General features: G+C 36.9%; 1 protein-coding gene across 1 annotated transcript; it reads left to right on the top strand.

Moving 5' to 3' along the window:
- The first annotated feature begins 2,138 nt into the window (after window positions 1-2,138).
- Window positions 2,139-13,813, top strand: CASP1 (caspase 1). Its single transcript, XM_007191237.2, has 10 exons — window positions 2,139-2,153; window positions 2,776-3,042; window positions 4,797-4,859; window positions 7,869-7,984; window positions 8,626-8,799; window positions 9,245-9,479; window positions 9,949-10,092; window positions 12,680-12,789; window positions 13,244-13,346; window positions 13,757-13,813. The coding sequence occupies exons 1-9, from the start codon at window positions 2,147-2,149 to the stop codon at window positions 13,340-13,342; spliced, it is 1,215 nt and encodes a 404-aa protein (XP_007191299.1). The 5' UTR covers window positions 2,139-2,146; the 3' UTR covers window positions 13,343-13,346; window positions 13,757-13,813.
- The last annotated feature ends 801 nt before the right edge of the window (window positions 13,814-14,614 follow it).

Below are 14,614 nucleotides of genomic sequence, written 5' to 3'. Positions count from 1 at the left end.
GGACAGTAAGTCCTTGCTGATTATCTATTTTATATATAGTAGTATGTATATGTTAATCCCAAACTCCTAATTTATCCCTCCCTTTGGTAACCATAAGTTTGTTTTCAAAGTCTGTGAATCTGTGTTTTGGAAATAAGTTCATTTTATCATTTTTTTAGATTCCACATATAAGTGATATCATATGATATTTGTCTTTGTCTGATTTACTTAACTTATTATGATAATATCTAGGTCCATCCATGTTGCTGCAAATGGCATTATTTCATTCTTTTGCATGGCTGAGTAATATTCCATTCTATGTATGTACCATATCTTCTTTATCCATTCCTCTGTTGATGGACATTTAGGTTGCATCCATGCCTTGGCTGTTGTAAATAGTGCTGCAATGAACTCTGAGGTGCATGTATCTTTTCAAATTATGGTCTTTTCCAGATATATGTCCAGGAGTGGGATTGCTGGATCATATGGTAGTTCTTTTTTTAGTTTTTTAAGGAACCCCCATACTGTTCTCCATACTGGTTGTACCAATTTACATTCCCCAAAGGTATTTTCAGCAAGTAAATTGATAAGCATGAAGGCCTAATATCTGCATTTTTTACTAGCCCATTTTTCATCAAATATATCAAACATATGTAAAATAAATTGGCCACATTGAGTTTATTTCTAGGATAATTAATTGTACATGTGTTTACAAAAAGCAATGACTTCTTGTGCCTTCCCGGACTCCTCTATTTTCAGTATTAATGAGTCTTCCAACATTCATAACCTGCTTCCCTAATTAATTTCTCCTCCATAGCACTTACCACATCTAATATTCTGAATATCCTAGTTACACATATTGGGTTTCATGTTTGTCTTTTCGTTTCGAATGTGAGGCCATGGGGGTTAGGGAACCATTGTTTGTTTTGGCTAAATCCTGGCACCTAGAACTGTGTCTGGTATGGAGTAGGTTATCCATATATATTTGCTAAATGAATGAATAAACGAGATGTTCAAAAGATAAAAGGAAAATCTGCAGATAATTAACCTTGCCTATTTTTCTAGTGTAAAATATTTATATTATAAATAATAACACCACTTATTGTGTGTTTATCATGTGTCAAGAAATGTTCTATGCAGTTTCCGCATTTTCACCTACTTAATGTTCAAAACTGTGTATGTATGTACTATTAATGAAAGCATTTTACAGATAGAGGAAGCAAAGCATAGAAAAGTTCTATACCTTGCCCAAGAACAGATAGTTAAAGTGTTAAGTCCAACAGTCTGAGTCTGAAGCCTGTGCTTTTATCTCTGCATTGCCCCTCAAAACAGAGCCGCTTGAAATAGAAGAGTGTTAGATTTGATTCTGGTGAGAAATGTTTCCTTCCTAAAAATAGAAAATGTAGGAAGTTCTTTCAGTAGAACTTTTAGGAAGTTCCCTTCCTAAAAGCTTCACAGGGACACACAGCCCAGAGTCATGGGGTGGGACCATGGATCACAGTGGTTCAGCTTCTCCCAGTACTGTAGATTGAATGTCTGTGCCAGATTCACATGTTCAAAACCTAATGCCCAAGAAGATGGTATTAGGAGGTGGGACCTTTGGGTGTTGAATTGATCATGAGGGCAGAACCCTTATAACAGAGATTCCCAGAGAGATACCTTGTACTTTCTGCCATGTGAGGACAATGGTGAGAGGTTGGCAGTCTGCAACTCATAAAAGGAACTTCACCACAACTCAACCATGCTGGCACCCTGATCTTAGACCCCAGCCTCTGGAACTGGGAGGAATACATTTCTCTTGTTTATACAGTCTGTGGTATTTTGTTAGAGCAGCCTGAATGAATGAAGATACCAAAGAATGAGTTGCTTTTACAGATCACATTTCATTATTATGTGAGCTTAATTGTATATATACTTTCTCACTCTTTTCTTATTCTGTAAGCCCCATTCCTTTCCTACCCTGACCTGAGTCAAGTTCTGGTGAAGGATACACTCCCTGATGTGGTCTAAGTTTCAGTAATCTGATAATTTATTTGGAACAACAACCAAAAATGCGTATATATGCATGTGCTGTGGGTATTTTGCAATTTGTACACGCCCTGCTGAAAAGGAAGGTGGAACATGCTTTCAGTTTCATACCACACACCAAGGCTAAGAGAGAAAAGCCATGGCCGGTGAGTTTCTTTCTTGAGAGAATAGTTTTGGAAGGGGCTGGCTTTTGCAGAAGTCATAATTAAGTTCTGTGAATGTTAGGTGAGCAGACCAGAGGGAGTGCAAAGAGAGGGAGCGGTGGGGGCAAAGGGAAGGAGAGAAGGGTCCCAGAGACCCCACAGTCTTTAAAAAGGGAAGACAAGGTTCAGAAAGGAACTGGGCTTTACTGGCTGGTATCCTTCTGTCATTTTGCAATCTTAACTGAATTCTTAAATGTCATAGTCTGACAGAGGATGCAGAATTGGCATTGAATGGGTACCAGCAGTTGTAGTCCCCAAAGGAAATGGACAATCACTATTTCATTATTTTATTATGTACAGTTGAATAAACTGAGGCATGTTATGATGATCCCTGGTTTTCAGGTACTAACTTGGAGGTAGCAAATCTCAGTCTTCAAGCCACTCAGTGAGCATATATGGGTAATACTGAGGGAAGAATAAGAGATATGGGTGTCCTCAGGATTACCACACTGTGTGGGGAGGGACATTTTATTGATTAAATCTAAAGGAGGCTATTCTCCGTTGCTGATATGAAAGGAAAATGAGGCTGTTTCTGTGACTTGAGGCATCCTTGTGTTTCCAACAGACAAGGTCCTGAAGGAGAAGAGAAATCTGTTTGTCCATTCAGTGGGCATGGGTACAATAAATGGCTTGCTGGATGAACTATTAGAGAAAAGAGTGCTGAACCAGGCGGAGATGGAGAAAGTAAGAGATGAAAATGCTACAGTTATGGATAAGGCCCGAGCTTTGATAGACTCTGTTATTCCGAAAGGGTCCCAGGCATGCCAAATTTGCATCAGTCATATTAGAGAAGATGACTCCCTCCTTGCAGGAACACTGGGGCTCTCCTCAGGTAAGGGTCAATGACTCAGACTGAAGTCCATGGAGGCCATGTTTCTTTATGCCTAACATCTGATTTCTTCATTGGTCGTGTTAGTTTGCAAACAACTTCCCTACCTCTGGCCTCAGGGCCCCATTTCTATATCAGTGGTCATTTTGCATCCCCTCTGTCTCTTTTCTTCTTTGTTCCTGTTCTTTTGGCCTTAGTGGCCTTCTTTTGATTAAAGCTCATTTCCTATCCTGAGTATGTCATAGCTCATTTGTTGAAGGTCATGAGAACAGTCTTGAAAAGCTTCATACTGTATCCTCTAGTCCTCCTAGCAAGGCACTATTGATTTATCTAGTTAGTTAGTTAAAATAGTTAGTTTAAGCCTAGAGGTCCCTAGGAACTTATGTAGTCATCAGACACAAAGGTTTAAGGTCTGTAATCAAATACTTTGTCCAACTTCTCTCCAAAATTTTGCTCTCCAGGTGGAATAAAATATATTTCAGGGATAGTGGAACACTCAGAGAATAATTTCAACTTTTACAGAAAAGTAAGGATTTTAAGCAGACTCTTTTAGTTGCCCCCTTGCATTTTCTTTTGAATAAGATTGTGCACTAGCATGGCACTCTGCTGGGGACCATTCTCGGAGGCCCAGCCCCCCTACTCTAGTCTCCTGAGGGCCCAATACATGTTCAGCCATCTGAGCTGCCACTTCTGTAGTTCCCTAGTTCCTCCATAAAAAAAAAAAGACAGGAGCTCTGATGCACTTACAGTTACTGGTTTCTTTTGTGCTTCTGGGGGTCATTCAGGGGAAGAAGATGTTATTTGAAAGCAAGAAGCCATTTTTTTCCTAGGGATTGAGAGAAGCCTGTGTCCCTCTGAGTGACACAGCAAATGTTTTCTGTGTTGAATTTCTTTGTGTGTGTGTTTTTTTTTTTTTTTGATACATCTTTTACATTAACCCCTGCCTCAAGAATTAAAGACAATCAATCAATAACAGTAAGGGTCTAGAATATTTGTACAATAGCCAAAGTGTCTTCTTCCTTGTCATATTTCTTTCAACTCATAGTCCTTGAACCCTAGAGGTACTTATACAACTCGTGATAACTAATTCCTGGAGTCTGCCTCCCTAGTTGTCAGATGATGCCTTCTCTGTCAGGGTTGTCATAACTTGTTTCCTCCTCATCTATTTGCCAGTTGTTTCAGGGCACTAGTATATGATAATTGGATATAATATTTAAATGTACTGTAAAGGGAGAGATATAAAAAAACTTCTTAGCAGACACAATACTGCAATAACAAGGCCTCCTCCAGAAAATGTTCTTGAATTTATTGATGGTTAATTTAGTCCAGCAGTCTACATGGGAAACTGCAGCCTGCTGCCTTGGACTTGAAGTTTTGTGGGATGTCCTATGGCTCTCCTCCATTCACAACAGAGACATGAACCATAATTTGCCTATGGAAATCTTGTCTTCAATAGGTACTATGAGAGAAAAACTTGGAGTATTTTTCATTTGTTGGCTCACGCCAATTCTTAAGTTTCTGGAATAAGTTTCTCAGGTGTGTGTTGCTACATTGAGATCCTTATAAAACCTTAAATAAATTTAATTTCAATTCTTGTCCTTGAAATTGACAATCACAATGCATAGTGACCCCAGAGTAGATATGAATAGATTTGAGTGAGTAAGGCAAATGCAGATTACAGAGGCTGAGTGTCTAATACATTGGGGTAAGAATCTTCAGAGACTGTGACTATTTTAATGTCCTTCATCTTTCCTCAGGTTCACAATCTGGAAATTATCTTAATACACAAGAATCCCAAGCAGTGGTTCCTCCTTTCCCAGGTAATGGTATTTTCAAGGCAATGACATTCTTTGAACCCCACTTTCCCTGACATTTACTACAGATTAATGGGATGAATCCAGGGTGAGGGGGGCTATGAGTAATTCTCACAGATTTATTCTATACCCTTTTCTCTTCTTAATCTATTCTGCTTTAGCAGGAGCTGTTCGTACAGCTTCACTATCATGTTTATACCAAAAACTTCTGAATCTGGATCTCAAATCCTGACTAACCACTTGAGTGCCACACTTCACTAAGTGTCTACTGAACATATGCACTCATATCTCCTGCAGACACATTTAATCTACATGGGCCCAGAGATAGCCTGCCATCCTTCCCCCACCTTGCTTCCCTTCCACTTTCCTCTATCGTGATTAATGGTGCCACCATCACCCAGTTATTCAAACCAGAAACCTGAAATTATCTTAGACTCTTTCTTCTTCCTCACTTCCAACATTCAAGCAGCAGCCAGATTTTATTGATTCCTCTCTCAAATTCAGATCTGTCCTTGCATTTCTATTTCTACAATTAGATTTCAGAGCCCCCATTGCTACAGTGTTCCATAATTCTCCAGTCATAATTCTCAATATATTTTTCTTGTAATTTTTTTTTAGTAAATACATCCTTTTCCCTCACAGGACTTTAAGCTTAATGAGGAAATTGAACATATCTGATTTATTTATAGATACCATCTAATAGAAGTTGGCCTGTAATGTGTATGAACATATATTTGTTAAGACTATTTCACCGAATAATGTGGCCAGAGTCACTACTATTTGCTATGCCATTAGAAAATATTTAGCACGTGCCAACTGTGTTACAGACCCTATTCTATAAACTATTTAGAGAGTAATGAATGAAACAAGCAAGGGTCTTGCTTTTATTGAACTTATATGAGTATATGAATAGTGAATGAATAGGCATTTAAGAAGCTCCACCATCAAATTAAAGCCAGTCATAAATTTAGGGATGGAAATGACACTACACACATCTGTATCAGTTAAGATGATATGGAATGTTATAACACAGACATATATTTATAATTGTTCAGATATGACAGAAATTTTTTTCCCAAATCACAAAAATTCTAAAATGGGCAATTTTCATCAGAAGGCAGCTTTCCTCCAAGTGCTAATTCAGATACCTAGGCCTCTTCCATCATATGGCTCTGATATCTGCAACATATGATGTCAGAATAACTGTGGTAATAACAGTTAAGTTAATGACATTGGAAAGAGTATGTGGGATCATTTGTGAGAAATTTTGCTAGGCTTGACCTGGATGAATTACACAGTATTTCAGCTTGCATCCCATTGTCTAGAACTTAGTTATATGGTCACACCAAGTCACTGGATTGGTTGGCAATATAGATCAGCTATGTGTCAGGGAAAAAAAGAATAAAGTGTCTTTTTGAACAGCTAGCCAGTCTCTGCCACAAAATTTAAATGAAAAACTTTTCATTCTACACAATATTGAAGGTAGCACAAGAAATACCTAGGTCCCAAATCACAAAGAAGTTCTTAAAAATATTTAATTTCTCTACCCTGAAAATGTTGGTCTCAGCTTTGTTGAATCAAGGTCAATATGCATTAGGTTTCTTATTAGCAAACCTTATATTTGTCTGAATCCAGCCTCTTGCTTACCAAATAATCACTGCTTTACTTGTTCTGGAACAGTATTTCATCCACAGTTGTGGGCAGATTTCATCACAAAGTGACCCTTTTCTCTTAAAATAAAAATACTCTTAATTTGGAAGAAATTTAGAGGTCACAGAAGCAAATATTTCAGCACGTTTAGAAATTACTCTAGTGAATCAGATAAGGGTGCATATTTTCTTAGCTATTTCATGGGATGGGACACTCACTATATAACCAAATGCCATAAGAAGAATTAGTTCTAATAAAATCCAAATATTTATCTTTAACTTTGTCTAATGTTCTTCAGACTCCTTTATGAAGGAATACATTTCTTCCACATAATAATGATTCCTATAGTTTTCTCAGATATATCCATTCTAATTATCTCTTGCTTTCTCCACAGTCAACACACTTCATGCTACCTTGGCTTACCTGAATATACAACAGTTTCTTCAAATTCCTCTTCAAAATTGAATATGTTTCTTGTTTGAATAGTTTAGTTTCTAAAGAATCTTCCAAATATCAAGAAAACTTATTTCTATTTTGAAACAAAGATTATGTTAATTTCTTTAGAAAATACATCACAATATTCGATGATGTTGAACTTGTGATCAAAGAAACCCCCAAGGCTTTTTTCACATGAACCACTGTGAAAACTCTTCCTCATATATTTGTGCAATCAGTGCTTAGTGCTATAAATCTCTCTAAGAGTACACCTTGATTTTAGTATCTATCATTCTATTTCATATTCATTCTAGTTCACGTATTCAATATCTTCTCCTTCTCACTATATGTACACACAGTAGAGAGATCTTAAAGGTTAGGACAAAAGCTCACTTTCTTTCTTTCTTACTTTTTTTCTCTCTTTCTTTCTTTCTTTCTTTCAAATCTCTAATGCCTACTATCATGCCTGTTAAGCAAATAAATAACTAAATAAATAGATACATAAACATATATATTTTTTTTAAATCATTGAAATAGATTCATTAAGGTCTACCTCCGTTATCCTAAGCTTTCAATTATTTGAAATACATTTATATCTTAACTATTTTATCTAACATATTGTTTTCTGAGAATTTTATCATGCATGGCCTTAAAAAACTCCCTTTCAATTATTTTAATGAAAAAGATTTGTGAAATGCTGATTCTAAGAGATGAAGGGATATGATAACTGTATCACACCACTGGAAATCTCTGGCTTGGAATATATTCCTTTAGCAGAGATGCATTTAATGACGCTAAGGACTAGTCCAGGATTGTCTTCCTAAAGATTAATTTCCTCCTCCGTGGCTTCACACACAGATGATTCTAGGAGGAGCACCAAATGAAACATTCAGGAATGCCATTATTCATAATGTTTCTTGTCTCTTGCAGCTCCTCAGGCAATGCAGGACAACCCAGTTAAGCTTGCATCTTCAGGGCCAGAAGGGAACCTCAAGCTTTGCCCCCTAGAAACAGCCCAAAGGATATGGAAAGAAAAGTCAGCAGAGGTGCTGTGCTCAGAACATAAGGATCCGGGTGAAATATACACTGGAGACCATTCTAAACTGCAGTGTTCTGCCTTAGAGCTAATTTCCTTGAGAGGTTCTGGAAAACCATTCTGCTCTTCCCTTACATAAAGGATTCCTATTCCTAGGTTTATGTAGAGATTTCCAAGTTTGGTCCAATCCCCTGAGTAAATAATTATAATAATAACAACAATAGTATCTATTTAATGCTTAATATGAATCAGACACTGTTCTAAGGAAGTTGCAAGTAATAACACCTTGAATCCTCAAAATAACCCATTTTAGAGATCAGGAAACTGAGACATGGATTATTAACTATTTTGGCTAAACCAGTAAGTCAAGGAATAAATTTTAAAATTGAGTCATTATGACTCCAAGCCAGTTCATCTCACACAGCCCTACCTCTCAAAAGTAATTAAATCAAGTGCTCAGCTGCCATATGAGCATTTGCAAATTTCATTCCACTTCTATGGTAGGACTCATTCTCCCTCCCTGTTTTTATCTATGGTTCAAGAGATTAGGTTTCTAGGTAGGACTAAGGGAGGAGAAGCTGTCTTATACCCTCAAGATGAATATTTAATTAGAGAGAACAAGACTGTTCACCCAACCTGCATTTCTTACAGATTTACCCAATAATGGAAAGGTCAATCCGCACACGTATTGCCCTCATTATCTGCAACACAGAGTTTGAAAATCTTCCCAGGAGAGATGGAGCTGATGTTGATATCAGAAACATGAAGATGCTACTAGAAGGTCTGGGGTACAGTGTGGATGTGAAAGAAAATCTCACTGCTTCGGTAAAGTCTGTCGTAATGTAGAGACAATGGTCATGCCCTTTATATTCCTAAATAATGTTAGAAAGATTGGTTGTAGAACCAGAAACTTAATCTCTTGACAGTCTAAAATCTAAATTTGTTCTTGTAGGGTACTTCATGCTTCTAACTTAGAGTCTTTTAGCAAGAATCTGGTAAAACTTTTAACTGGGAAGTTTTCTATTAATTCAATAATGTCCACAGCCAAATAAATAAATAAATAAATAAAGTCCCTTACATTCTACTAGAAATCCCTGAATGGCATCCCATAACACTTTCTTCACCTTTCTGTGAATTGAAACTTAAATTTTCTTTTTGTATTTCATTGATTTTCATATCATCCAGGAAATCCTTAATGTCTCTTTATTGGATTCCGAGGTGCCATGATAACCAATCACATAGTTCAAAATCAGTGGTATGTCTCTTCCAGGACATGACTATAGAGCTGAAGTCATTTGCTGCTCGCCCAGAGCACCGGACCTCTGATAGTACTTTTCTGGTGCTCATGTCTCATGGAATCCGGACTGGCGTTTGTGGGAAGAAATACTCTGAAGAAGTCCCAGATGTATTAAAAGTCAACACCATCTTTCAAATTTTGAACACCTGGAATTGCCCAAGTTTGAAAGACAAACCCAAGGTGATCATTATCCAGGCCTGCCGTGGTGGTGAGTACTGATGTCTGTTAGAACATAGACGCTGAGGTTTTGATCTCATCATCTGTATGTATCCAGTATTTTTCAGTTCCTTTGAGTCTACTCAAAAAAGGCTACAATCTTGTTTGGTGACAGTAGATGTTCTTTGACATTACAAACAAGATTGTAGCTTCTATGAATTGTATGACTGGTTGGAAGATATTTGTTCCATTTTCAACTGAGATACCACTTTTAATCTTAAGACTTTGAGACTTGGTTGGGATACTTGGATGGGATATATTCATTTGAGGGTTAGGAGAGATAAGATAAGCCTCTTAAGATAAGAGTTGTTGAAATGATAGTTTTTGAAAGGTATGTGTGTATCTGCATGTGAATTAAAGCTAATGACAAATAAATTAGTAAATATGGTTGAACAGATGTTTAGGGGAGAAAGGTCTCTTGACTACTGATAGTAACAAGGGACCAAATCTTGTCTTTCCAGAGAATCAAGGGGTGGTATGGCTAAAAGATTCAGTAGAAGCTTCTGGAAACTGCTCCTTATTGGCTCCAGAAGATTTTGAGGATGACGCCATTAAGAAAGCCCACGTAGAGAAGGATTTTATTGCTTTCTGCTCTTCAACACCAGGTAATGGGTATCTGTGTAAGACACGTTTGTGGGCATTATCAATGCAGAAACTCACAACCATCCATTAGAGTGTGGATATCTGTGTTGAATTTTCATGAGACTCTTGAAGATTAACTCAAGCCTTCCTCTCAGTTACACCTTCAATTCCCCTTATCCATGGAGACCAAACACATATACATATATTTTTACTAAATTAGTAACTAGTAAACTCCCATGGTGCAAAATATTTTCCTGGACTCTGAGAAATAAAAAGAAACTTATCTACACTGAAGTAAATTAGAATCTGACTCCACATACAAAAAGGTCTACATGTTGGGATCACTCAACAGTTCAATTTGCCTAGACAAGTATTATAAAACTGTGGTATTTATAAAAGGGGTAGGGAGAAGGAGAAAAGCAGACAAAGCATATTGAGTCCCTAAGTTAAAGTTGTTTCAACCAGAAATATGGAGTTTATGAAACAGAAACAACCTGAATGATTCTAAGTCTAGGTTTTAGATTAAGAGTACTGTCAATTATATTTTCACTCTGTCATTTAGTACTCTGTATGTAGCTTCTCTGGGCTTTCTTTGAATTCCTCACTAATATATGTGAATACAAATATCATTGTTGTAAGTATTAAATGAGATAATAAATATGAAATATTGAGCATGACAGAGTAAAGTACACATTAATTGATGGCTACTATTAAAGATGTTTCTATGTTGTAACATAATTCAAGGTTTTACCTTGAGTTACTTTCCATATAAAGGTTTAAATAAAAGTCATCCACTATGTTTTGGAATTTCTTGGACATTAACATTCTCTTGATTACTTCCAACCTTAAAGACTTGCCTCTGATCAAATAGTTTAATTTCCAGATTATTTTCTATAATAAGATGCCATCTCTCAGGAGATAGCCTGCTTTTGCATTGTGTTGATCATAACTTTTTTAAAAAAATCTTTATTGGAGTATAATTGCTTTACAATGGTGTGTTAGTTTCTGCTTTATAACAAAGTGAATCAGCTGTACATGTACATATATCCCCATATCTCCTCCCTCTTGCGTCTCCCTCCCACCCTCCCTATCCCATGCCTCTAGGTGGGCACAAAGCACGGAGCTGATCTCCCTGTGCCATGCGGCTGCTTCCCACTAGCTATCTATTCTACATTTGGTAGTGTATATATGTCCATGCCACTCTCTCACTTCGTGTGTTGACTATATCTTGATGTAGAAATCAATTTTTTTCAACAATTGAAAACAATGACACTAGGCAAAACCTCCACACATTTACAGTTTGCGTATATTTAGCAGACTTAATATTAGACATAACTATTTTTTTAAAATCCTTTGATCCCAGCCTTCCACAAGAGATTTAATCTGGCAATTATAGGCTTTGTAGCCCCCTGTCTTCTTGTCATACATCTTGGTGATTTCTGTCTCCTTTTCATTCACTTTCCTCACCTTCCTTTCCAGATGATTCATAGAAACTCCAGTTCAGTTGTCTCCAGTTTCCACAAGTAAACCTAGCTTCACATTCTCTGGTATTAATCCCAATTACATTGTACATAGTGCTCTTCTGAAGAAAAGTGACCGTCCCCTACCTAATTTCACAAAGAACTTATAGAGATACCAGCCTGCAACTCTCTCCCACCTACTTCCTTTAACTGGAACCAGCTTAGTAAGACAGTTGTAGTTTTAGACAGGATATTAATCCATTACTATTTTACATTTTATTACCATGTTTATTGGCAAAAAGGTTTTTAAAGCATGTATCCATGTTAAATGCACAGCTATTGATACTTTTCTTATATATTACTTAGCATAATTTTAAAATGGCTTCATAACTTCTATGTCCCTACTATTTTGTATAATTATTCTTTTTCAATGTCTTTTCCATAAGACTGTTTTTTCCTACAATAGAATATGATCTTTCCCTCTTAAATTTTTTCTAGGTATGTACTTCTTTTCTGTTGGTACCATTTTCATATTTAGTTAATATTTTCTTTGTCTAAATACCTTATGATCAGTATCATTTGATTTTAATTAAGTTATAAAGTAGATAAACTGAAATATTATTAATATGATTACCTTGTATAGACTGGGTATTACATATCCTATATTCTCCCAGATCCTTGTGATACATTACGTCTAATATGAAAATATATCTTTGTGGCAGAAATTATTACCCTACCCATTGCAGTCAAAGCCATTGCATTTCAGAACATATAATTAACTATCAAGTCACTAAGTTGTACTCCTGGGATCCACACTCAGGTATTTCTTTCTCAAAGCCCAGTCACTCCCCTCCACCCCATTCTGCCTTTCTCTCCTTGTCTACTAGACTTGTGTTTCCTTGAACTCAGAGACTGTGCTGCACTAACATCTGTACCTTATATAGCATACTTCATATGACTTTAACAATTGTCAAGTATCAGTGAAAATATACACACTAAGTGATGAATATATTCACTTAAAAATGACATACAGTCTGTAGGAAACAACATAAACTCAACAGCCTGCCTCAGCTGGAATAGAAATCCTAGGACTCCATTTTTGTGGCCAGGCAAGACCTTGCATGAAATTTGGAATGTGCTTTTTTCACAGATAATGTTTCTTGGCGACATCCCATATTGGGTTCTCTTTTTATTATTAAACTCATTGAAAATTTTCAAGAATATGCCTGGTTTTGTGACCTGGAAGAAATTTTCCGAAAGGTAGGTGCTAGATACTCCTTACACTCTACTTCCCTGTTTGTTCTAATTGGAAACCTAGGGAGCAACTCTGGACATGTTTTTCTACTAAAAACTGCTCTCCATTTCAAATGAGTTTTGAGGGTCTTTGGTGAGTCAGCCAACCTGGAAGCCAGTTCCAAGTTTTATAACCTAGAAACTCCCTAGAAAACAATCAATTATTTTAACTCCCCTCTTTTCTGAATAGACAAATGAGTGGACTTTAATTTGCTTGTGTCCATATCTATTAGATTCAGTAGATTTTAAAAGCATGGTCATTCCATCCTTAGATATATATATTGCTGATTTGTACAGAGGCACAAACTTTTTGTTTTTATCACTTATTTTGTTATACTTTTTGCAATTTTTCCAGCATAAGTGAAAATCCTTCTACTCAGGAAAAAAAAAAAAAAATCTACAGACCTTCTTTTACTTTTAGGTTAGATTTTCATTTGAGCTGCCAGATGGTAAGGCACAGATGCCCACCGCTGAAAGAGTGACTTTGACAAGATGTTTCTACCTCTTTCCAGGATATTAAAAAAGTAAGTTGTAGGGACAGATGTGTGTGTGTGGTAGGAGTGGGGTGAGGTTGGGGGAAGAGTGCTGAACTACATCCTGGTCAAGATCTCAAGGTCTAATATAATAAACGGTGGATAATGAAAGGATGTTTTTCTGTTGTTTAGTGCAGAGCACACTGCACTCCTCTCAAAGTTCTGCAGAGATAGATGTCCCTTTCTCAAGGTTAGCTGGTATAGATTGAGAGGTGACCAGAGATGATGAAAGCTCAGTTTTAGATGTTCCTCCCCTCTACCTCAGCAGGGCAATATTTAGACATAACATGGGCTCTTCCCTCTTATGAGTCTGTGTGACCCCTTGGTAGAGTGATTTTATAACTTGAAGTTCTTTTAGCAGAATTCATTTTTTTCTTTTATTTCCTCTTCCTTTTCTGTAGGAAGCCAGGAGTTCTGCCACTCTATACATGTTTTGGGATCCTGTCAGCAGAAAAGAGACATTTCTTTAAACATTGCAATAAATCTGAAATAAAAATGAAAGTCTGTCATTTTTTTTTCTTCACCACTCCTAGAAGGCAGGGGATGGAATTTGGAGCAAGTAATGGATTTGGAGTCTTTAGACTTCATAAGAACTGAACTGGCTAACACCATTCTTTCCTTCTAGAAACAATTTTGCTAGACTTTCTGCTTTAGGAATACAGAAAAAATTACAGTAGGTACCTGACTTCAAAGAATTTAGAGCTCAACAAGAGAGATTAAGAGAAGGTAATGTAATAAGTAACTTATCCAAAATCCCAGAATTTGGGATGAAAAAGTCATGACTACAGTTTACATAATTCTAACCCTTCCTTAAGGAATTTCAGGAATGCAAAGTAATTTTTTCTTTTTTTTAATTTGGGTATAGTCGCTTTACAATGTTGTGTTAGATTCTGCTGTACAAAGAAGTGAATCAGCTACATGTATACATATATTCCCTCCCTCTTGGATCTCCCTCCCACCGCCCCCCCCCATCTAGGTCACCGCAGCACAGGAGCTCCCTGCACTGTATAGCAGGTTTCTACTAGCTATCTGTTTTGCACATGGCAGTGCACGTACATCAATCCCAATCTCCAAATTCATCCCACATCCCCTCTCTTCACCATGTCCACATGTCCGTTCTCTATGTCTGCATCCTTATTCTTTTATTTTTGACCTGCAAATAGGTTCATCTGTACCACTTTTCTAGATTCCACATATATGCGTTAATATATGATATTTATTTTTCTCTTTCTGACTTACTTCACTCTGTATGACAGTCT

This window comes from Balaenoptera acutorostrata, chromosome 9 (genome assembly GCF_949987535.1).
Source record: "Balaenoptera acutorostrata chromosome 9, mBalAcu1.1, whole genome shotgun sequence".
Taxonomy (NCBI): Eukaryota; Metazoa; Chordata; class Mammalia; order Artiodactyla; family Balaenopteridae; genus Balaenoptera; species Balaenoptera acutorostrata.
The sequence above is the reverse complement of the archived record's forward strand: the minus strand, read 5'-3'. Positions and strand labels throughout refer to the sequence as shown.

Excerpts from the sequence above, each read along its gene's own strand:
- CASP1 (XM_007191237.2), top strand. Across the intron at positions 8,800-9,244 it reads AAGAAAATCTCACTGCTTCG|GACATGACTATAGAGCTGAA; the intron begins GTAAAGTCTGTC and ends TGTCTCTTCCAG. Across the intron at positions 9,480-9,948 it reads TATCCAGGCCTGCCGTGGTG|AGAATCAAGGGGTGGTATGG; the intron begins GTGAGTACTGAT and ends TTGTCTTTCCAG.